Source organism: Vigna radiata, chromosome 9 (assembly GCF_000741045.1).
Source record: "Vigna radiata var. radiata cultivar VC1973A chromosome 9, Vradiata_ver6, whole genome shotgun sequence".
Classification (NCBI taxonomy): Eukaryota; Viridiplantae; Streptophyta; class Magnoliopsida; order Fabales; family Fabaceae; genus Vigna; species Vigna radiata.
Genome location: NC_028359.1, coordinates 14,084,205 through 14,106,899, shown reverse-complemented (window position 1 = coordinate 14,106,899; position 22,695 = coordinate 14,084,205). Strand labels below are relative to the sequence as shown.

The following is a 22,695-nucleotide window of genomic DNA, read 5'->3' as shown; positions in this document are numbered from 1 at the left end:
ATTTTAATCTTTGGATGTGGAAAATTATAGTGACTCAACTTCAAGATTAGCTCCACTATTTTGTGTTATTCTTTTATCATCCAAAGACTTTGTATAAAATACACAATTACTAATTTCGTAACCTATAGAACATACAACATTAAACCTCCATCCATTTGGTAGTCACATCAAAGTCTCATAAGATTTTGAATCTTTCAAATCCTCAACTTTATGTTCACCCTCACAATGGCTTTGTGTGCAAATAAGACCTATATGTTCTCAGTAATTCCAAAAATGCAATTGTCTTTTGATAGGTTTTATTTCTCTTAAATCCCAGGTCTATTGTGAGAAGTTAAATGAGCTTTTTGCACTAGTGTAGGGACTTTTACCAGTTTTCTTATGATGTATCCTATTTTGTAAAAAGCATATGGTAAGAAGAGCTTTTTCCCAAAGGTTATCAGGTGTACTAGAACTAATAAGCATGACTTTGATCATTTCTTTAAGAGTTATATATTTTTCTCTCTATTACTCTATTAGACTCAAGTGAATATGGTCAAGTCACTTTATGGATAATACCTTCTATAACATAATAGTTATTAAATAATACATATTCATCACCTCGAGAGAATCCTCTTAATTTTCTTATTCAATTTATTTTCTACTTTTGCTTTTGTAAGTTAGAAACACATGAAGATTTTCATCATTATATATGTTTAAGTTGTGTATCTAGAACAATCATCTATAAACGTTACAAAATAATTTTTACCATCTTTAGACATGGTTTATTTTAAATTAGCTATATTAGTTTGGATTAAGCCTAAAAATCCAGCTTCACGTTCTATAACATGGAGAGTTTTCTTTGTTAATCATAGTCGTTGCAATTTCATAACATATGAGGAATTCAAATGTCCTAATCTAGATTAGTATGAATTTAGACTAAAAAAAGTTCTTCTAGTAGCTTCATGATATATCTCTCTCACACATTTCTTCCTCATTCGTGTGAGGGAGTTTCTTCTTCTCCTACTTCTCCATCTTTCACTCCATCTTTTTCTTCTTTTCCACTCCATTAAAACTACAAATCAAGACCGTCTCCATCTTCGTTCAGCAAGGTCACCGTTTTGTTTGGTCAGGCCGCCTCCACCTTCGTTCTACAAGGTCATCCCTATTCTTTCTCTTTCACATAAACAATGCAATCGCGCATTGTCACCACCCCCACACTGTCACCACCATACACTATCACCATTGCATGCTTTGATATAAGTTCGGCCAACACCAAAATTTATCATTGTCTTTATTATTTTTAGATTTAAAAATTTTAATTCATGACTAATGGATCTTATTTTCGGAAGAGTGATGCGGAAGGGCTAAAATATGGGATATGAACTCCTTATTAAATAAATAGAATTAACTTGCCGTACAACTTAATTAATTTAAAAATAACTTTAAAGTGAAGTTTGAGAAGGCAAGAAATTTATTTTTGTCATTGAATCCTCGCTGCACTGGCTAGGTTGTATTGGATCATTAAAACAACAATGCTTATTAAGAGAAGACATTTTATTTTTGACAGGAATTTGACACTGAACTGTTGAAATTCCCATTCTTGGAACATAACCCTTTGAAAATCATCAATGTTCTGAAAGATATATGGCCTTCGGAATACTGTTGAGGAACACAGCCCTTGCAGCAAGGTCAGTTGAAAAGCGTCCCAATGCAGCAATGGTAGCAGTATTACTACCGAACTTCTCAATTCCCCGAGAAATCATACAGGTGTGACTTGCTTCCACCACTACTATCACATTTTCACCTATCAGTGCAGAAATCGTTTCTGCGATCTGCTTGGTCACCCTTTCTTGAACCTGCAGCTTAATACCATAAAAGTGCACTATTGACTGCAAGAGCCTTTTCTCAATGGGATGAAACCCTTTGGAAATGTAGTATCCTATGTGAACAACACCATGAAATGGAAGCAAATGATGCTCACACTGAGACAAGAAAGGCAAGTTCAGCTCTGAGTGTATCTTTTCATCAAAACCTAGCACCCCATTAGTGTTCAAAGCACCATTTGTCCAACTTCCAAGCGAACCCTTCAGCGCCTTCTCAATGGTATTACACTGGAAGTTCATCAGCCACTTGGTATATCTAGCAGGAGTCCCTTGTAATTCCTTCCTAGTTGGATCCTCACCTAAAGNCTTGAGAATTGAAGCTACTGCAGTGACCATAGCAGGGTTCATTTCTTCATTCTTTGGTGAAACTTTAGAAGACAAAGAAGGACACCAACAATTGCCCAATGAGCCTTTATCAATAATTTTGTCCTTGTCAATGCCCCTAAAGTTAAGGAGGCCAAAAAAGTCAGCCCANAAGTTTGAATCTTTGTTTTGAAAAACACCAGAGCCTGAAGAAACCAGTATTCCCAGGACCCCTTTGTGGTTTGAGTGAAGAGAATTTGATTCCATGTCTGGAAAGGGAATGTGTTTGCATTGAAGCACAACAGCAACGCCTGTGGGTTGTATTCCTTCATGCAAAGCGGAACAGATCTGATTTGCAAGACGCTGAGGCTCTTGGAGACGTTTTGCAAAGACATTGGTGACACGAGAGAGTTTGCTTAAACCCAGAACTCTTTGAGCAGAAGGNACATAGCCCACATGACACTTGAAATAGAATGGTAGCATGCAAGACTCACAGTAAGAGTAAAAATCAAGGTCTCTCACAATCACAAGTCCACCTACTCCACCTGCATCTCCAACTTTGTTCTTTTCTACTCCGCCTTCAGGGAATAATGCACCTTCCACAATTTCCTTAACACTTTTATCATAACCTGTTAGATCATAACACCCTTCTTATCATTAATTCTGGTAACATACTACAATTTTTATTTCATAAAGCAATTCTTGAAAATTATTCTTTATGATATCTGAGTAAACAAGGTGAAGTAATAAGAAAGAAATATAATGACCTCTAGTTCCTTCGGAAAGGGCCTTGGCAACACGAAGTGGCGTCTTTATGATGCCTTCCCTGTTGATATCTTCCCCTAAAGCAGTCAAGAGAACTTTGACAGCATCTTGAATGGAAGATGTATTGGCCCTTTTCTCCAAATACTCTTCATCACCACTCATCCTCATTCCATTTCCAAGATCACAAATTAAACCATCTTCACCCGAATGCCCCATTGAAACACACTTTCTCTTGCACATCTTTGTTTTGTGCTATGCTCCCTATTTATAAATGAAAGATGTGGGCTGGCATATATTAAAGTAATTAATTATATCATTAATACATTAATTATCAAATATAACGTAAATTTCAAGGATTTTAATTGTATCATCAATAAATTATTTAATTGTATCATCAATAAATTATTTAATTGTATCACCAATAAACTATTTAATTGTATCACCAATAACCAATAAATTGTTTTGTGCTATAACGTTTTTTAAGTTCTTACAATGTAACATATTTATAAAAAATTTTGTGGTCATTATTTTCATAACTTACTTTTAAAGCAAACATGTGATTACTTCTACTATTTTCTATAATTATTTTACATTTATTCAATTGCTATTTATTACTCTTATTTTATATTTGTATGGCTAAATTCTTTCTATGATAGTTGACATTGGTAAAAAAATATTTATACCTTATACTTGACAATATTTGTTCTAATTTAATTAATTTTTGTAAAAAGAAATGGTTTACTTAATTTTTAATATAAGCATAGGTTATAAATATACATGTTTTTGTTCAATTTTTTCCTCTCTTACCTTTATTTTTTTAACTTTTATTTAATTATGTTTTAAATATATTTTACATATGTATTTGTTTGGTGTTGCTTGATAATTTGTGTTTTTTTTTTAATATGAAGGAATTGTTTCTAAGACCAGTTCTTTTTAAGAGTTTGTCACACAAAATTTTACTTTATATTTTGTGAATTCCAATGTGTTACATCATTTTTAAAACTTCCTAACCATTTTAAATCCAATGCAAAAGTTTTTTTTTAAATTCATAGTTAGATATTTTTTATTTAGTTTCTGGCATAAATGTATGTTTTTAACATGTTTTAATGGAAAGTTTTTACAAAATTCAAGATATTAAACTTACTTATGATCCTCCCAAATGAAAATATTCTTACACAATAAACCAACAAAGGCAATGCTTTAAGCCAATTATTTAGGGTAAATAATATTCAAAACAAAAAGTACTAATATTAGTACGTGAAAGAATTGCATTTTTTATACAAAAACTTTAATTTTGTTATATTTTTAATTTCTTTAATGATTAAGGTAATTGAACAAAACATTTTACCCTTAATTCTTTTGTTTTTGTTTGTTTAATAAGATCTTAGTGATGCGTAACGTTGTTGTTGACGCGATCAAATTAATATTTTTAAACTATAAGAACTTCAGTATTGTTAAAATTGTAGCCAACAAAATAGAAAGGGTAAATTCAGCCTTAAATCATTTACCAATTAATATAGAATTGATTCTTAACAAATTAGTTCTTATAAAAGCTATACAAAAAGGTTAGTAAAAATAAAACAATAAAGAAGATAAAGATCAATAAAAAAATTAAAGAACAAAATAACAATAGATAGAAAGAAATAAATTTATAAAAAGATTTTAAAAGATAAAAACAATGATAAAAAAAATACTTTGATTTCATTGCTTTTTCAAAACATGATTCATCATATTCATTATCTAAAAGATTATTGTTTAATTAATTATTGTCTTGGATTTTCAAATTAATCAATTTAGATTATCAATTCATTTGTTGGCATTCTATATTACCTCTGATATCAAGTTAGATTATTAGTCTAATTATGTCTATTTTTTTTACCTCTGATATCAAGTAAAAAGTTAATTAAATAAAATACATTCTTGATTAATTCTTATTAAAGTTTTTACTACTAGTCAAAGTACATTCTCAATTATTGCAAAAACTTATTCAATCACATGAAAATTTTAAACTTTAATCAATGCAAATTCTCAACTAAAAATAAAAACTTTAGACTCATAATATGATGATTGATACGTTACTTTAAATTTAACACCATGTTAACTTGTTATAATATAAAAATCATTATTTTCACTTCATTAAGAAGCAAAAGGCATATATGCTCTTATAAATGAAAATGTGAGTTGACATATATTAAAGTAATTAATTGTATCATTAGTATATTAATTATCAAATATAACGTAAATTTCAAGGATATTAATGCAATGTTTATTTTTTTTAAGTTCTTACAATGTAACATATTTATAAAATATTTTGTGGTCATTATTTTTATAACTTACTTTTAAAGCAAAAATTTGATTACTTTTACAATTTTCTATAATTATTTTACATTTACTCAATTGTTATTTTTTACTCTTATTTTACATTTATTTTTTATTCAATTGTTAATTAATTAACGTGTAATAATAAATTATTTATGATAATTAATTATATATTTAATGAATGTACAATGACATAAAATTTATTTAAAAGTTTTTATAATTATTCATGAAAATTAATTATGACAAATCATAATTGATTGATTTTTATAATCAATTATTATAATTTGATAATCAATTATTTTACAATGTGAAACGAGATTTTTTTATTCAAAATAAATTTTAACACAACCTAAATAAAATAAAAAATAAACCACAACTTATATATAAATATATTTGAGATATAAAACTTCTTCTATTTTATGATAACAGTTATAATTAATAAAAACTAAACATTTATTCAATTATATTAATTATTATTTGAGTTTATACAAAATTTACATAATTAAGATTTTTATATTAAAACTATAAATTTTTTCTTATTATTCTAAAAATAATTTATATAGATATTTAGGTTTAGTTTCAATTTCTATCTCCCGGTTTATTAGGTATATTGCTTATTTATAAAGGAAAGATGTGGGTTGACATATATTAAAGTAATTAATTGTATTATTAATACATTATTTGTTAAATATAACGTAAATTTCAAGGATATTAATGCAGTGTTTAGTTAAATAGAAGGCATCTTTATAGAGCTTTTCTTAAAATAAAAAATTTTGGGCGCAAGTTGTTCTTGTTTTTTTTTTTTTTTTCATAACTTACTTTTAAAGCAAACATTTCATTACTTCTACTATTTTCTATAATTATTTTACATTTATTCAATTGTTATTTTTTACTTTTATTTTATATTTGTATAACTATAGATTCTTTCTATGATATATATGACATTGGTAAAAAAATATGTACATCCTATACTTGACAATATTTGCTCTAATTTAATTTATTTTTGTAAGAAATATAGTTTCATTAATATTTAATATAAGCATATGTTACAAATATACATGCTTTTATAGAATTGTTTTCTCTCTTACCTTAATATTATTTACTTTCATTTAATTATGTTTTAAATATATTTTATATGTGTATTTGTTTGGTGTTGCTTGACAATTTGTGTTTTTTTATTATGAGGAAATTGTTTTTAAGACCAGTTCTTTTTAAGAGTTGTTACACAAAATTTTACTTTATATTTTATGAATTCCAGTGTCTTACATCATTTTTAGGACTTCCTAACCATTTCAAATCAAATACAAAAGTTTTTTAAAAGTCATACTTAGATATTTTTTTTATTTAGTTTCTGGCATAAATGTATGTTTTTAACAAAGAAATACTTTTTATTCTTATAATTCATGGTCGTAAATTTATACCATACCAACAAAGGCAATGCTTTAAGCCATTTAGGATAAATAATATTAAAAACAAAAAGTACTAATATATTTCGTTTTAGTACGTGAAAGAATTGCATTTTTTATACAAAAACTTTAATTTTGTTATATTTTTAATTTCTTTCATGATTAAGGTAATATTAAACAAAACATTTTACAATTTATTCTTTTGTTTTCCTTAGTTTAAGATCTTAGTTACTCCAATGATAATCATATATTAATATTTGTTTCTTGTTAACAAATAAATATTATAATAAATAAAAACTAAATATTTATTCATTTATATTAATTATTATTGGAGTTTATACAAAATTTACAGAATTAAAATTTTTATATTAAGACTATAAATTTTTACTTATTATTCTAAAAGTAAAATAAAGAAATATTTATTATACTGAAATAACTATTTACTTAATATTTTATCTTCGCGTATTTATTTTGTTCTTTCTTTATAATGGACATAATTTGTTTATATTTCATAAAGTGTAATTTTTATCATAAATTTTGTATGATTTCTCTTACTTTGTATTTTTATTTTATTTTTTAAATAAAATTTTATATAATGACAAATTATTGATAGACTTTGAATAATCAACCTAATTAAAATATTAAAATTCATAAAAAAAAATGTCTAATATCACCTTATCTAGAGATAAATATTTACATTATTTATTATGTTCATTAGACATAATATAAAATTAACTTTTGTACTCGTATTAATTACATTACATATACACATGTATTAATGAAAACACTTAATGCATCAATTCGATAATAATTAAATAATTTACATTTGGTTAAAATCCTCTTTTGATCTTCATATTTGTATGAGAATCTTAATTTGGTCATCATTTTCTACAACTGCATTCATTCTTGTCAAGGTTGACAATAAATTGCTCCCCAAATTGTGAAATGTGGATGATTTCAAATAACTGATCTGATGACCATCTGTCATGGGTAGAAAGTTACAAACAAAGTTAGAAACAAAGTTAGAAACAAAGTTAGAACCAAAGTAAACAAAGATGACCATGTATAAAGTTAATTGTAGTATTAAACTTACCTTGGTAACCAATATCTGGTTAACCATGATTGCTTTTGAAATCTGTTGAGAACCTTAGGACACACACTACCTTGATATAGTGTCATCTTCGTCCTGTTCTTAGCCCATCTCTTCATGATATAAACCCTAATCTCTTCCAACATGGTGATAATTGGTTTAGTCCTAGTGTGAACTAGCACACTGTTGAATCCCTCGCACATGTTGTTGACAAGAGTGTCACATTGTGATCTAGAAGTGAATCTAGATCTTGACCAATATCTAGGAGAAACAATATATGTCAAACTAAATATAAATGTCTAAGTACAAGAATAATAGCGTAGAGTAAATTGAATACATACCTTGGTGCAATTACAATCAAATACTTAAACACTTCTAAATTGATGTCTTTGATTTTCATCATTTCAGCCTCCCATAGTTGTGGATATGTGGTTGTTGTTACTGTCCACATCAAACATTTAAGGTCTTTTCCAGGAAATTGCTTTCTAAAGTTTGAGTACATATGTCTAACACAAAATCGTTGTTCTACCCCAGGTAGAAGTGCATCAATGGCTGTTAACAGACCCTACAAGTTCAAATAATGAAGTCAGATAAGGTTTATTTGAAATAGCTAGTAATAAAGCTTTGTTAGGGTTGATTGACCTTTTGTTGGTCTGAAATAAATGTACATGCTCCACATACAACTTCCCCACCAAGATCCCCAATGAGTAGGTCCAAGAACCAAGTCCATGAGTCTTTGTTTTCTACCTCAACAACAGCATATGCAATGGGCAAAATTTGTTCATTTGCATCTCTTCCCACAGCTGTTAGTAATTCCCCTCCATACTTGCCTTTGAGAAACCACCCATCCAACCCAATGATGGGTCTACAACTAATGAAACTATCTTTGTATGCTTTCAAGCATACATAAATTCTATTGAAGATACACTCCCCATTACTATTTTCAACCTTTATTTTGACTGTTGAGCCTGGATTTGCCCTAAGAAGCTCATGCCCATAATCATGGATTCTTCTATATTGTTCCTTGAATGAACCATCAACATTATCTTTTGTCATGGCTCTTGCCCTAAAAGCCATATTTCTAGAGATTCCAACATTCCATTTCCTACTAACTTTATCCCTAATGTCCATGACTTTCATGTTAGGGTTCTCTCTAACAAATTTTTCCATCCTTTTACTCAACCACTTAGAAGTGATCAACTTCACATTAAAATCTCTGCTACAAGTGTGTTCATTAATCACTTTTCTTAGCTGCCATGACTTGAAACCAGAATTAAAGGCATAGTAAGCATACCATTTGCATTTACTATTACCCCCCAACACATTTAACACTAACCCTCTTCTTGTCATTCTTTAAGAATTTTAAATTTTGACCATTACTTAGTGCATATGTCCTAATGGCCTCTGTGAATTCCTTTTTCTCAGTAAAATAAGTTCCAACTTCCCACTTATATTCTCCCAAACTTTTAGGCATGCTAAATGTGGGGAACATAGTTCTAGGAATGGAGCTTTCATCCTCACTATCTGGACCATTATCCAACTCCTCTGACACCCACTCATTGTCAGATATACCACGTACATCATTCATGTCATCATTACCACTTGTCCATGAACTGCAGGGTTGTTCTTCACTCACATTTCTTTTAAAACTACCAATGTTATCACACTGAATGGTCACATCAACTAGACTTTCTTCACTACTACACTCATCTAAATTTTCATCCTCATCATCTTCTATATTTTCATCCTCATCCTCATCTTCTTCTACATCTTCTAGCTCGAAATCATCTACATCATGCACCTCAACCTCCTCCAATTATTTAAACCTTTAGCCTCACCCTCAACCTTACACTCAACCTTTCTCTCAACCTCTCTCTCAACCTCTCTCTCAACCTCTTTCTCAACTTCTCCCTCAGCAGGACCCTCTTCCAATTGTGTTAAACCTTCACCCTCAACCTCTCTCTCAACCTCTTTAGAAAGTTCTCGCTCAGCAGGACCCTCCTCCAATTGTGTTACAACTTCAGCCTCACACTCAGTCTCTCTCTTAACCTGTCCCTCAGCAAGACCCTCAACCAGACCCTCCACTTGAACTTGAACCTCACCTTCACCCTCCACTTGTGTTGCAACATCAACTTCATCATTAACAGCACCATCAACCCATTCAATCATTTCAATTATTTCTGGTTCATTCCTATTATGAACAACGTCCAAATGAACTTCATCATTTAACATTGCAATATTAACCATATGCAAAGCACCCCTATCATCAGTCAATAATTCCAACCTCTCTGGCACCACTGACTGTCCTCCTAAACTGTACCATAGTTCTTTAATGTCTGTATGACCTAACTCTTTCACTGATGCTATTATTACGACACTGTACACATCAACACACCTACTACAATTATTGGGACCACTTCTTTTAAACAAATCACAGAAATCCAAAGCATCAACACACCATAAACGATACCCATCACAAAACAACAAAGCAACAACATACGAAACATATTCTAACATAAACACGACAACAACATATCAAAATCGGGACCACAAGAAACACAGTACATATTCGTAAACATTAGAAAGAGGAAACTTACCTTCACTGACGTCCAAGGTCAATTCGTTACGTCCACGAGCACGTGATGGTCTTTGTCTTGCACTTAGAACTTCCACGAACAAATGGTCTTCGTTGTGAGCCCTAATTCTGATTGTTTTTTGATTTCCCAAATTCCCAATTACTTAAATCCCTAATACCCCACTTATTCTTTTCTTATTCAATAAAAAAAAAACCCAATTATAAAACCATATTCCACGTCACAACCTTTATTTTTTACTCTAAAATCCACGTAATTAAATTATTATAAGTCAGCTAATTCTCTGTGCACCACGTCATCACTAACAGACGGAGTTAGTCATTAGTTAACAGAGATGGCTTAATTGCCTCATTTTTACAAGTTATAGGACCCAATTGAGACAAACAAAATATGATGATCAAATTGAGATTCTCATACAAATATGAGGACCAAAAGAGGGTTTTAACCTTTACATTTTGTTTGTACATCACCATTAAGATTTCCTATCAACTTTTACAAGTGCCATAAATTTCACTTCTATAACTTTCATAAAAAAATTCTTATCTAATTTATGATACTTATGTGAATATCTTATAAGACTAAAGTTTTAAACTTGTGACCTTTAACACCAATTTTAGATATGTTATACTATAAGAAAAATAATTGTTACTTAAAAGACTAAAATCCGTATGTAAGATTTAAAATTTATTGATAAAACAATATTACCTGTTAATTACATAAAAAAAATTATAGGTAAATTGATTATAGATAACATTACATACAAATTACTTTTATTTTTAATTATGTTTTAAATATATTTTAAAAGTTGTCACACAAAATTTTACTTTATATTGTGTGTTACAAGGACTTCCTAACCATTTTAAATCAAATATAAAGTTTTTTAAAAGTCATACTTAGATTTTTATTTATTTTTAGTTAGTTTCTGGCATAAATGTATGTTTTTAACAAAGAAATTTTAACAAAGAAATACTAATATATATCGTTTTAGTACGAGAAAGAATTGCCTTTTTTATAAAAAAAAAAAAGAAAAAAACTTTAATTTGTTATATTTTTAATTTCTTTAATGATTAAGGTAATTAAACAAAACATTTTATCCTTTATTTTTTTGCTTTTGTAGGTTTAAGATCTTAGTTATTGATAGAATGTCGTTCACGCGATCAAATTATTATTATTAAATTATAGTATTGTTAAAATAGTAGTTAATAAAATGAAAAGTAAATTTAAATTTAAAATCGTCTTCTAATAAATACAAAATTAATTTTTAATAAATTAGTAGTAGATGTGACAACTTATTTATGATAACCATATAAATCATGTTCCAAATGTCTCCAATTGAAACACAGTTTCTCTCTTGCAAATCTTTGTTTTGTGCTATGCTCTTTATTTATAAATGAAAGATGTGGGTTGGCATATATTAAAGTAATAAGTTGTATCATTAATACATTAATTATAAAATATAACGTAAATTTCAAGGATATTAATGCAGTGTTTATTTGAATAGAAGGCATCTTCATAGAGCTTTTCTTAAAAACAAAAAATTTGGGCGGGTCAAGTTTCTTTATTTTTTTTTTTCTTTTCATAACTTACTTTTAAAGCAAACATTTGATTACTTCTACTATTTTCTATATTTATTTTACATTTATTCAATTGTTATTTTTTTACTTTGATTTTATATTTGTATAACTAGATTCTTTCTATGATAGTTGACATTCGTAACAAATATTTATATCCTTGATAATATTTTTTCTAATTTAATTATTTTTTGTAAAAAATGGTTTACTTAATATTTAATATAAGCTAGGTTACAAATATACATGTTTTTATTCAATTTTTTCCTGTCTTACCTTTATATTTTTTACTTTTATTTAATTATGTTTAATATGTATATGTTTAGTGTTGTTTGACAATTCCTGTTTAATATAGTTCTTTTTAAGAGTTGTCACACAAAATTTTACTTTATATTGTGAATTCCAGTGTGTTATATCATTTTTAAAAATTTTACTTTATATTTTGTGAATTCCGCTGTGTTACATAATTTTTAAGACTCCCTAACCATTTTAAATCCGATACAAAACCTTTTTTAAAATTCATAGATATTTTTTTGTTGATAGGAGAGTTTTAAATAAGAAAATGGTTTCATAATTTCTTACATAACAAATAACATAAGAATTGTACTATTTCAATCTTGTTTGTGCCAGATAATTGATTACATAAGTTATATAGTGTGTGTATTTTATTTAATAATCTAAAATTTAATTTTTTTTTTATTTTCTTTTGATTCGGTTAAAATGGTTCATTAGCTTAATATAAAGCTGGACAAAACAACAAAATTTTCACTCATTTATCAATACAATTTTCACTTAACTCATCAGATATTATATTGAACTAAACCAAAACCATGTCTTTAACTAACTCTACAAATACCTCATATAATAGATGTAGTTATAACTACCCCATCTCCAAAATCCAAATTTGTTAAAACTGTTGGAAATGAATTATATATTTTAGTATATTTTTTCAATAATTTCACTTAATTTTAGAGTGTTGAAGTCCTTATTTTCCTACATTACATCTTCTTAGACAGAAATCATGTTCTACTTCCCTTAAATTTATAAGTTTAATCTGTTTCAACTTTTCTACCAAATGATTTGTGGACCCTTATACATTAGTTTTCTCGTTTTATAAATTTTCGGAAGAGTGTTTCATCTTGCACTTCAAAAGTTTCATCATGCACTTCCAAAATTTTCTAAAATGCCTTGTAAGTCATGATTAATTTTTAATAAAAGCATAATAATATTTTGATCAAATTTTTTGACCAAAGATTTTCAATCTCCATTAAAATATCTTGTTTTTATAATTTTAAGACATATAATTATTTTTTAATAAAATATTAGGATTTTATAAATATATTAATATATAAATTAATTATGAATTAAATAATTTTGTTTGTAAATATTTTTATATTTTTTAAAAATATTTTAATGAATTAATAATACTTAACATTACCTAAAAAAAATTTAAAATTTTCATATCATTTTTAAATAAATTATCAATTTTATATATATTTATCTTTTCGTAAATTAAATTAAATCATACAGATTATCTAATTAAAAATTTAGAAATAATATAATAAAATATTTTAAAACAATCTAATAAAAATTTATAAATTATATAATTAGAAAAAACTATCAACAACACAATTTCAGAAAATTTGAAAAAAAAAATATTAAATCTCCAAATCCTATTGAAGAATCAAATTTTGAGATTCAATATTTCTCTTTTCGAATTTACTTTTAAAAATATATGTCTTTCATTTGTGAAGATATGTTTTTTTTTCTTTTTTTTTCTATTTTTTACTGTTCAAGCCATTATACATCTCATAGTAAAAAATAACTTTTAAATTTAAATATATAGAAGTTATCTTTTTCCTTAAAAAAAAAAATTCGGGTTACACGATTTTAAAATGAAAAGTAACTTAAAAATGTACAATTTATTCAAAAAAAATAAAATTGAAACAATGAATGGATTTCAAATTATCATTTTTGAATTGAATCTAAAAGTCAATATTTTGCTTTTAAATCCGTAATCTGAAAGCGTCCCAAATTGTACTATCTGATAGTCAAAAATTATTTCTAGATCGTAAAAATCTAAAAATTATTTTTTTTCTTTAAAATGATTTTTGGAGTACACAATTTTAAAATAAATAACTTTGAAATTGTACTATTTTCCAAATTATACCATTCAAAAATAATTTTCTTCCAAAAATAATTTTCAAATTATATAATGCGAAAGTCAGTTGACTTTTGCATAATTGAGAAGTTATTTTTAACTTCCAAATTTTACAATTTAGAAGGCATTTAACTTTCCGATTGTAAAGCCCGTAAAGAGCAAAATGAGAAAAAATTATGAGGGTGCAGGAAGTAAGGCCCCACAACCCATTGTGACACAGCATTCAAAACACCAACAACAATCCATGCACAAGAAGTTCCCCGAATGCAAATTGTCCAGAAATCAGTATTCCCGTAGTCTGAGCAAGCAGTAAAGAGAAAAGTTGAAGGTACAGTTATACAGAATAAATTAAAAAAAATTAATCATGACTCAGATTAACTCCAGAGCTATCTAATTCATAATAAAGATCAAGTGTAGAAATATGAAAAATACAGAAATTCATTGATTTTCTTGTACTAAAATTGCAGTACATTCGACAATGCACCAAAACATAAAGCAAAAAACACTTTCAGAAAGATTGAATCTTACCTTGTTGAACCTTCCCATAAAATCATGAAAATGAGTGATATTCACCGTAAATCTGCCAGCAGGTAAATCTGGAAAAAGATTCATCCCTTGAATTATTATTAAGGTATATATATATATACATATACATACATACATGTATATAATGTAATCACATAAAAGGGGCGAAGACAAAATGTGAAGATCTACTATCTATATTCTTATGATGGTAGTAAGCCTTTGCCACCGGAACAAAATTTGTGTGATTTTGAAATGTAGTGAAACTATTCATGAAAGGAGGTCTTCTGCATTTATGAAATGCTGGTAGCAAAACCTTGAAAAGGGAAGAGAATGAATGGAATGAATTTTCAAGTGAGCACCAACAGGAACTATTTATTGCCCCCGAGAAGTTGTAGCACTAGCAACACTCTGAAAGAACATGGCCTTTGCAGCAAGGTCAGTTGAAAAGTGACCTAATACAGCAACGGTAGCTGTACTACTTCCAAACTTCTCAATTCCCCTAGAAATCATACATGTGTGGCTTGCCTCCACAACTACTATTACATGCCCACCTAATAAAAGTGGTGCAATGGTTTCTGCTATTTGTCTTGTAAGCCTTTCCTGAACCTGGAGTTTGAAACCATAAAAATGTACTATAGACTGTACAAGGGATTTTGCAATGGGATCAAAACCTTCTGAAATGAAGTATCCTATGTGAACTACACCATGAAATGGAAGTATATGATGCTCACATTGCGACCAAAATGGCAAGTTCAACTCGCAGTGTATTTGTCGGTCCTTGAAGTTTACCTCCCTATCAGGGTCAAAAGAATCGATACCACCAGAAAGGGAACCATTTAGCTTCACATCCATGTCAATGCTTTGGAAGTTCAGTAGCCATTTCACAAATCGACCAGGTGTCCCTGTGAGTTCCTTCCTCGATGAATCTTCTCCCAAAGATTTAAGGATTGAAGATACTGAAGTGACCATGGCAGGATTGACTGGTACAGTTTTGGATGAAACTTTAGCAGAAAGAGCAGACAGAGATGGACACCACCATTGGTCAGATGATCCTCTCAGATGTACTTTTTCTATTTCAATACCTTTAAATTTAAGAAGGCAAAAGAAATCAGACCATACATCTGCATTTCTGTCATCAAAAATTCCAGAACCTGACAAAACAAGGGTCTTCAACCATGCTTGCTGACTCGATTCAAGAAAGACTGATTCTATGTCTGGAAAGTGGATATGTGTACACTGAAGTACAAGAGCAACACCTGCTGGCTTTATTCCCTGATACAATGCGGAACAAACCTCATCTGCTAGACGCTGAGGCTCCTGCAGTCGTTTGGCAAATACATCAGCCACACGAGAGAGCTTGCTTAAACCCACAACTCTTTGGCCAGAAGGGACATATCCCACATGACACTTGATTTGGAATGGCAGCAAGCAAGACTCACAATAGGAATAAAGGTCAAGATCTCGGACAATCACTAGTCCACCTGCACCCCCTGCATGACCAATTCTATTGTTTTCTAGACCCGCTTCGGGGAATAAAGCACCTTCAACAATGTCCTTCACTTTTTGTCTGTACCCTGGGAATATATCAATTCCCTCAATATAAGTAATCATGTTCTTGTGCAACAAAATATGACAATCCTAAATACAGAAATGAAACACTTAAGGCAAGAAAAGAAACCAAAAACGGAGGAAGACAAACAGTGTTTAATGTAATGCTGAAGAAATTAAGCAGGTACAAAGAGAAGAACAAAGTAATTGCTATATCTATACTTATTTTAACCATAGCATATATGTTATCTCAAAGGTTAACATTTCTCACATCACAAATCAGTTTTGTAGAAATAAATTAGACTCCGAGCCGAAATTCTAAGACAATTGCCTTTACATGATTGAACTGCCATTTTGACCTATTTTGCTCAAAACAGAAAAACAGATGGCTATTTTCATCATAATAGAAGTCCTCTGTCTCTCTTTTTTTTGCTTGTGTGTCAAGATTTTCTCTATGAATTACATTTAGCTCCATAACTTCTACTCCATGACGCGCAGTTCACCTAATTTTTGGACTGTATAAAGAAGCTACTTAGCAACAATCATATACATAGATTTTATCCAATAGAAAACAGATCAATTACCATGGGTGTAACCAATTAAATTTCCTCTAAAGTAAAATACCCAACTTCTCCAAAACCGCTAAAAAACAGAAAAGTAATACTGAGCCCGACAGCATTTTATTCCTCAACAAAGACCAAACATCATAGATGAAAAAAAAAAATTATAACTCTCAACACCAGATTCAATCTTAATCTAAAGAAGGGACAAAAATATCTTTCAAGAACATGACTCGTGAAACAATAAAAGGAACACCAACGAAACAACCATGAGTGACATTAATCAAATCATCATCCTTCATCAGGCTAAAGTAAGACTCCACCAAACACTTAAAGGAAAAGAAAACAAAAAACGCAAGATTAATTGAATTTATCTGATAAGCTAAAATTTTATCATCTAGATTTTCCAGACTGTACAATGAATTCTAAGAAGAAGTTCTATCCATTTTTCCCTTCCTTATTTTCTTTTTTAGTAAGTTCTTCAGTTTGTCTAAACATGTCTAGAATGAAAATCAGTAGTCCAAAAGATTCATAGAGCATGGTCACCTCTGGTTCCCTCACGAAGGGCTTTGGCAACCCGAAGTGGTGTCTTCCTAAGCCCTTCCCTGTTGATATCTTCCCCAAGACCTAGCAACAGCACCTTCACAGCCTCCTCAATGGCAGCAATATCTGGCTTTGCTTCTTCCTCAAAACCAACTTCACCACACCCTATACTCACTCCATTTTCAATCTCCCCATTTCCTTCATCCAAACAGCCCATTGAGAAATCCCAAATCCCACAACAAATGATCACCACCCCAATAGGCCAAAACCCAACAAATGATACAAGGTATCAAGAAAAAAAAAAAAAAAACACAACTTGCAAAACTAGGATTCAACAAGAAATGCAGAAGTTCCCAACTTTTCAATACCAACCCAATTATAAACTCAAAGGGTCGAAGAAAATAACCACCCCAAGAGAAAACACGCCAATCAAAAACTGGATTCAAAAGGGTATTAAGATCTCGCTCTCAGAAAAAAAGCGATGAAGAACATAAAGAAAGAAAAGCAAAAGAAAATGATGATTTGTTCGTGGGGTTAATGTTGCATGTTAGAATGTGTGGATCCTGGGTTGGGAGTAAGGCAGTGTAATCTTATTAGAAAGCAAAAGAGGACCCACCAACCAACCAAGGTGATGAAAAATGGAAGAGGATTGCTGTTTGTTTTCAGAAACGTGGCTTTGTGGTGGGTGTATATGTGGTGTGGTGTGGCATATATTGCCATGGATATGGATTATTACAAAGAAAAATAATAAAGATTATGTTTTTTCATGATTATGTAAATGGGAATGATAATGGTAATTTATTGACTTAAATAATTTATTCTATTGTATAAAAAAATAACTTCTCTTACCTTTAATTCATTATTTCAAACTAGCTAGTTTTCAATTCAAGAAAATTAATAAAAATAAAAATTAGACATAGAGCGATATATTTAAACGTAAAAAAATGTTTCTATAAGCTTAACCAATTTGAGAGAATAACTTTTTTTTCATCTAATCCTACAAATGTTAATGATAAATCCAAAAGAAAAACTGGAAGATAAAGAATAGTCAAGATAAACGAAAACTTATTTTGTATAATATAATATATTATAATATGATAAATTATAACAAAATTGTATATTTCAAAATTAATTATTGAACTCTATATATTAGTTTAAAAGTTATAAAGCTTAAATATATTATTATTCTTAAAATATAGTTAATTTTCTGTTGGTAAGTTATTTTTCTTAGATCACTATAATTTTTTTAATTCATGTATTATTTTCTTAGAATGTTTTTAATGTGTATTTTTTTTTACTTTCATTTTGAATTACAACCTTGAAAAATATTTCAAAGAATTTAAAAAAAAAAAAACAAATGTTTTGCATGATACAAAACAAATAAACAAAAAACATTTTATACGAATTAAAGTAAAATAGAAAAAAAAAACAAAACTATTTATTTTTTAATAGAATCCAAAATCACACCAACATATCTTGAAAACTAAAATAAAATACAACTAAATGTTAAAAAGTATAAATTTGCAACACTATTTTCTTCTTAATCCTCATGTTTTCCTAAGAACTCTGCATTTTGCCCACCCCTAACATTGCAGTGCTATCGCAGTTGCGATGGCTTCACAAGGATGCAAGCGATGCCCTCAGCACACTTCCCATCTTCAGCCGCAGCAGCACTGCCTCCACTGCCCCCTCCGCCGTCACTGCCACCACTGCCCTCTCCACAATCCCCACTTTCACGCTTTCAACTTACTCAAACCTCAATTTCAACCATGTTTCGCTCCCTTTCAGAAAACGCATCCCAATTTTGAGCCTCTGCAAAATCATCATCATCAACAACAACAACAACAACCCATTTCTTCTGATTCTCCGTAAGTTCTTCTATTCTTAGCTTTCTCCGTATACTCGGCTACTCTTTGATGGAAGTTCGGGGGAGCGGAAGGGGTGGTTCTTAAGTAAATTGGAGAAGAAATTTGGAGCCTTTGCGTGCATTTATTTCTTGTTTTAATCTTTCTTTAAATTAGAAAATGTATTTGTTTGAAATATTTGTAAATAATGAAAAAAACAACAAAATAGTTATGTTCAGTGTTTCCTGCGTAAATCTCTGAAAACAAGAAATGGAGTGAAAGTACTGGCATCTTTATAATCAAAAGGTGAAAACAGAAAATAAAACCGCCGCGGAACATCCTTTGGAGATTGTGAAAATTGGAGGAGCTTGATGAGTTTTGAAATTGAAGAATGTAATTTTCTTTTAATATTTTAGATTAGATCAATGACTTGTGCAATTTTTATGAGGGCACAGGAAGGGTTGTGATGTGGTTCTAGTTGCATGGAAATTACTGAAATTTGGGGTATATAGGGACTGCAATTGCGGCCTTAATGTGGTTGCAGAGAGCATGGAAACACATTGTTGTGGTTGTGGATTGTTTTTGAAAATCATGGTTATGAAAGCCTTGAGATGATGAAGCTATAATTGGTGAACAAAGTTTTTAAGATGGAAAGCGAGGTTGAAGGAGTGCTTCATCATGGTTTGTGTTTTGTGGACAGCACAAATCAGATAACATGCCGAATTAAGATGTGCAGTCCGCAGACAATTATGTTTTGAGTGAAAAAAATATTGTTTCAGTAGAGCTCATTGATCAGAAAGTAGAGGGTTGAAGTTCTAGAAATGCAGAAAATTTACAGGATTAATTAGTAATACTATGGAATGGACAATGACTGATTGTGCATAAGTCTTTTGACTAGCCGTGGTGCCCAATCTATTTGTTTGTACTGAGGCGAGATGAAAATTATGCTACCTACAATTTGATAAAATCTTCGGAAGAACCATGCCACAAAAGGTAGTTTTTGTAGTTGGAGAGTCTATGGGTCTTATAAAACTGACACCTATTTCCAACGTGAGAATCAAGTCTCATACCTTGCATCTAGATTCTAATAGATTTCCAGAATAAAATAAAGGAACAACAATAGTTTGAATTATTATGGAAGAAACTCCTCTGCGTTGAATTACTGACAAAGCTGTGAGCGGTTATGCAAATCAACTCCTTAATTGAGCTATGTCTCTCCAATGAGAATTTTCCCTCGAGATCTCAAATGAACTATATATCACCATTCTGTTAAAAGTACGAGTTTATTCTTGATATATAACTACCATGATTAGTTTGCATATTCCATTATTCTTTCTTGCCCTGAAAGAGCACAATAACAATAACTGACACTGTCTCTTGTTAATTATTATTAGATTCTAGTTGTTATGCAGTCATGATTAACCTGAGAAATATAACTGTACATTTTTGTTTCTGCACTGTTTGATTTGTCGTTGCATCTGTTTTCTTGTTATAGATAGGAAACAATGAAACAAATTGAATCCTAGGTTTTGAGTATGACTACTTCAAGTATTCTATTTATCCTTTTTTTTATCAAGGTCGGGTAATCGAATTGATACTCTTGATTGTATCCAGGATTCCACAAGAGCTGGAGCATATAGATCATGATGGTGAGGAAGAGGATGATGATCCAGTTTTTGTTCTAACTGATGAATGGAGGGAATTCTTTGCAAAATCTGAAGCTAGGAGAAAATTGGGTAGCTAATCTATCCTTAGCTTTTTCTCCTAAATGTATATGCATTTGAAATGTAGTTTATGTCGGCTAATGTGTCTAAGTGTCTGTTCTTTTCTCAACCGAACTTGCTATTTAATGGTATCGTTGGGTGAGAGAGAGGAAAAGAAAGTAAGTGAAGAAGAAAAGGATGGAAGAGATATAGGTGAAAAATATAATGAAAATAAAGGTTGTTTGATGGAAAAGACAGAAGGTAAATAATGTGAAGATTAATATTTTGAGATTGTTTGATTAATTATTAGTATTGTTTAATTCATTTATTTATTGTTACTATGATTAGAAAAGCCAAAGGTATATTTACAAACTTCTATAATCAATTATGGGTGTCCATAAAGATTATGAAAGTATAAAAAAATGTTGTGGTTTGTATTTTAAGCAGCATAATTCTTTATATTCTGGTGGGATATTCTTAAGCAGCATAACTCAAACTCGAAAGATTAAGCCCGATAAGACGATTAGAACAAGATAACTTATCAGAACCTTGATGTTGGGATATGACCACACATCATAGAGCCAATATATAAAGAAGGGGTGTACCACACATCATAGGATTTAGGCATCCATAGTATCCAAGTTTCTATCATGGTAACCTTCTTAAGAGTTGACATCTTGAATATTTCAACCCCACAACACTTTGTTTGATGACACTTCACTGAATATTTTTGTTGGTCGGAACCTACTACTGGTCAAAATCTTCCATAGGTAACTTTCTCTAAGAGACTGAATTGATAAGGCACCCAAGTACTAGGGGATCCTATCTCGAAAGGTAGTTATTAAGAGGTTGGGGGAACTAAACACTTAAATACTCCGAACATTTCATATTACTAAAATAAGACTTAATGCCCAAGGCCCTATCATCATGCTTAGCAATTATTAATAAATTCAGTAATGGAAATAGTTTCTAAGATTTTTTTTTTTTTTATGCATGTCATGTAGAGAAAAAGAAGCAGAGCAAGAAGGGAAAGAAGTAAATATGGAGAGAAATGTTTGCTAACAATACTGTTTGGTGGTGGTCAAGTGGTTGTGGAGTTGATGTAGAGAAGGAATTTTGGCTATGCAGTGCTCTTATATTTGTTATATTTGTAGTTCAGTTCTTGCTTTGTAAGATGGTGTCACTTTCTAAATTTCATTAATTATACAAGTGATTGTGTGTTTGTATAAATCATTTCAACATTCTCTAAAACTAGAAATGCTGAATTATGTTTTAGAACTTGAAATTTGTAGGCCGAATTGATGAGATGTCAAATTTTTACTTTTATTTTTGTTAGTTTTTTATGAGGAAACTAAAATGGTATATTGCCATTAATATAGTAGGGTATCTGGGATGAGGGTTATTTTCTAAATCACCACATATTGTTTTTTACACTACCACATTTTTTAAAATTTCAAAGTTATTTTTTATATTTTAAAAAAGCTTACACCTTCAACAGATATGTTGAAAGATTTTTCAAGTCATCAACAGATTTTGAAATTCATTTAAATTTTCAAAAAGTTCTCCAACAGATGTTAAAATTCGTTGAAGAAATTTTCTTTTAACGAATGTGGAAATCTATTAAGAAATTTTTCGAACACAGATTTCGAAATCTGTTTAAAGAATTTTAAAAAATTTTAGCGAATTTTGAAATTCGTTAAAAGAAAATATTTTTGATATGTGATGATGCAGAAAACAATGGAGGGGTGGTGTAAGAAGTAATCCTCATCTCAGATTTATGATTGGTCCGTCAATAATGATAGACATCGACTGCTATTTGAAATGCTTTTTATTCCCGCACCCCTATAATTTTTACTTCCACCCATAATTTTTTAAATAATATATTATTCTGGTTTATGTGTTCC

The 22,695-nt window shown here is 29.9% G+C and overlaps 4 protein-coding genes across 7 annotated transcripts; 1 reads left to right on the top strand and 3 right to left on the bottom strand.

Moving 5' to 3' along the window:
• Positions 1-1,374: 1,374 nt before the first annotated feature.
• LOC106773819 (GTP cyclohydrolase 1) lies at positions 1,375-3,155 on the bottom strand. Its single transcript, XM_014660575.2, has 2 exons — positions 2,933-3,155; positions 1,375-2,794 (listed from the first exon to the last, which is right to left on the bottom strand). Exons 1-2 carry the CDS (start codon positions 3,144-3,146, stop codon positions 1,605-1,607), a joined length of 1,404 nt encoding a protein of 467 aa, XP_014516061.1. The 5' UTR covers positions 3,147-3,155; the 3' UTR covers positions 1,375-1,604.
• Positions 3,156-7,536: 4,381 nt separating this feature from the next.
• LOC106773395 lies at positions 7,537-10,691 on the bottom strand. Its single transcript, XM_014660093.1, has 8 exons — positions 10,687-10,691; positions 10,343-10,449; positions 9,584-10,255; positions 9,082-9,533; positions 8,427-8,996; positions 8,087-8,310; positions 7,749-8,006; positions 7,537-7,636 (listed from the first exon to the last, which is right to left on the bottom strand). The coding sequence occupies exons 1-8, from the start codon at positions 10,689-10,691 to the stop codon at positions 7,537-7,539; spliced, it is 2,388 nt and encodes a 795-aa protein (XP_014515579.1).
• Positions 10,692-14,198: 3,507 nt separating this feature from the next.
• LOC106772999 (GTP cyclohydrolase 1) lies at positions 14,199-17,945 on the bottom strand. 4 transcript variants are annotated; one of them, XM_014659659.2, is made up of 4 exons: positions 17,248-17,945; positions 15,325-16,167; positions 14,597-14,664; positions 14,199-14,366 (listed from the first exon to the last, which is right to left on the bottom strand). In XM_014659659.2, exons 1-4 carry the CDS (start codon positions 17,459-17,461, stop codon positions 14,292-14,294), a joined length of 1,200 nt encoding a protein of 399 aa, XP_014515145.1. In that variant the 5' UTR covers positions 17,462-17,945; the 3' UTR covers positions 14,199-14,291. The 4 variants fall into 4 exon arrangements, with proteins under 4 accessions (XP_014515145.1, XP_022641976.1, XP_014515144.1 ...); XM_022786255.1 differs by having other exon boundaries at positions 14,310-14,664; XM_014659658.2 differs by lacking the exons at positions 14,199-14,366; positions 14,597-14,664 and having other exon boundaries at positions 14,946-16,167; positions 17,248-17,944.
• Positions 17,946-18,778: 833 nt separating this feature from the next.
• Positions 18,779-22,117, top strand: LOC106773861. The gene is made up of 3 exons (XM_014660619.2): positions 18,779-19,112; positions 20,703-20,824; positions 21,796-22,117. Exons 1-3 carry the CDS (start codon positions 18,856-18,858, stop codon positions 21,828-21,830), a joined length of 414 nt encoding a protein of 137 aa, XP_014516105.1. The 5' UTR covers positions 18,779-18,855; the 3' UTR covers positions 21,831-22,117.
• Positions 22,118-22,695: the final 578 nt, after the last annotated feature.

Excerpts from the sequence above, each read along its gene's own strand:
- LOC106773395 (XM_014660093.1), bottom strand. Across the intron at positions 10,256-10,342 it reads GACCTTGGACGTCAGTGAAG|AATATGTTTCGTATGTTGTT; the intron begins GTAAGTTTCCTC and ends TGTTTATGTTAG. Across the intron at positions 7,637-7,748 it reads ACCAGATATTGGTTACCAAG|ATGGTCATCAGATCAGTTAT; the intron begins GTAAGTTTAATA and ends TACCCATGACAG.
- LOC106772999 (XM_014659658.2), bottom strand. The coding sequence starts at position 17,461 with ATGGGCTGTTTGGATGAAGGAAATGGGGAGATTGAAAATGGAGTGAGT. Across the intron at positions 16,168-17,247 it reads CCTTCGTGAGGGAACCAGAG|GGTACAGACAAAAAGTGAAG; the intron begins GTGACCATGCTC and ends ATATATTCCCAG.
- LOC106773861 (XM_014660619.2), top strand. The coding sequence starts at position 18,856 with ATGGCTTCACAAGGATGCAAGCGATGCCCTCAGCACACTTCCCATCTT. Across the intron at positions 19,113-20,702 it reads CCCATTTCTTCTGATTCTCC|GATTCCACAAGAGCTGGAGC; the intron begins GTAAGTTCTTCT and ends GATTGTATCCAG. Across the intron at positions 20,825-21,795 it reads TGAAGCTAGGAGAAAATTGG|AGAAAAAGAAGCAGAGCAAG; the intron begins GTAGCTAATCTA and ends CATGTCATGTAG.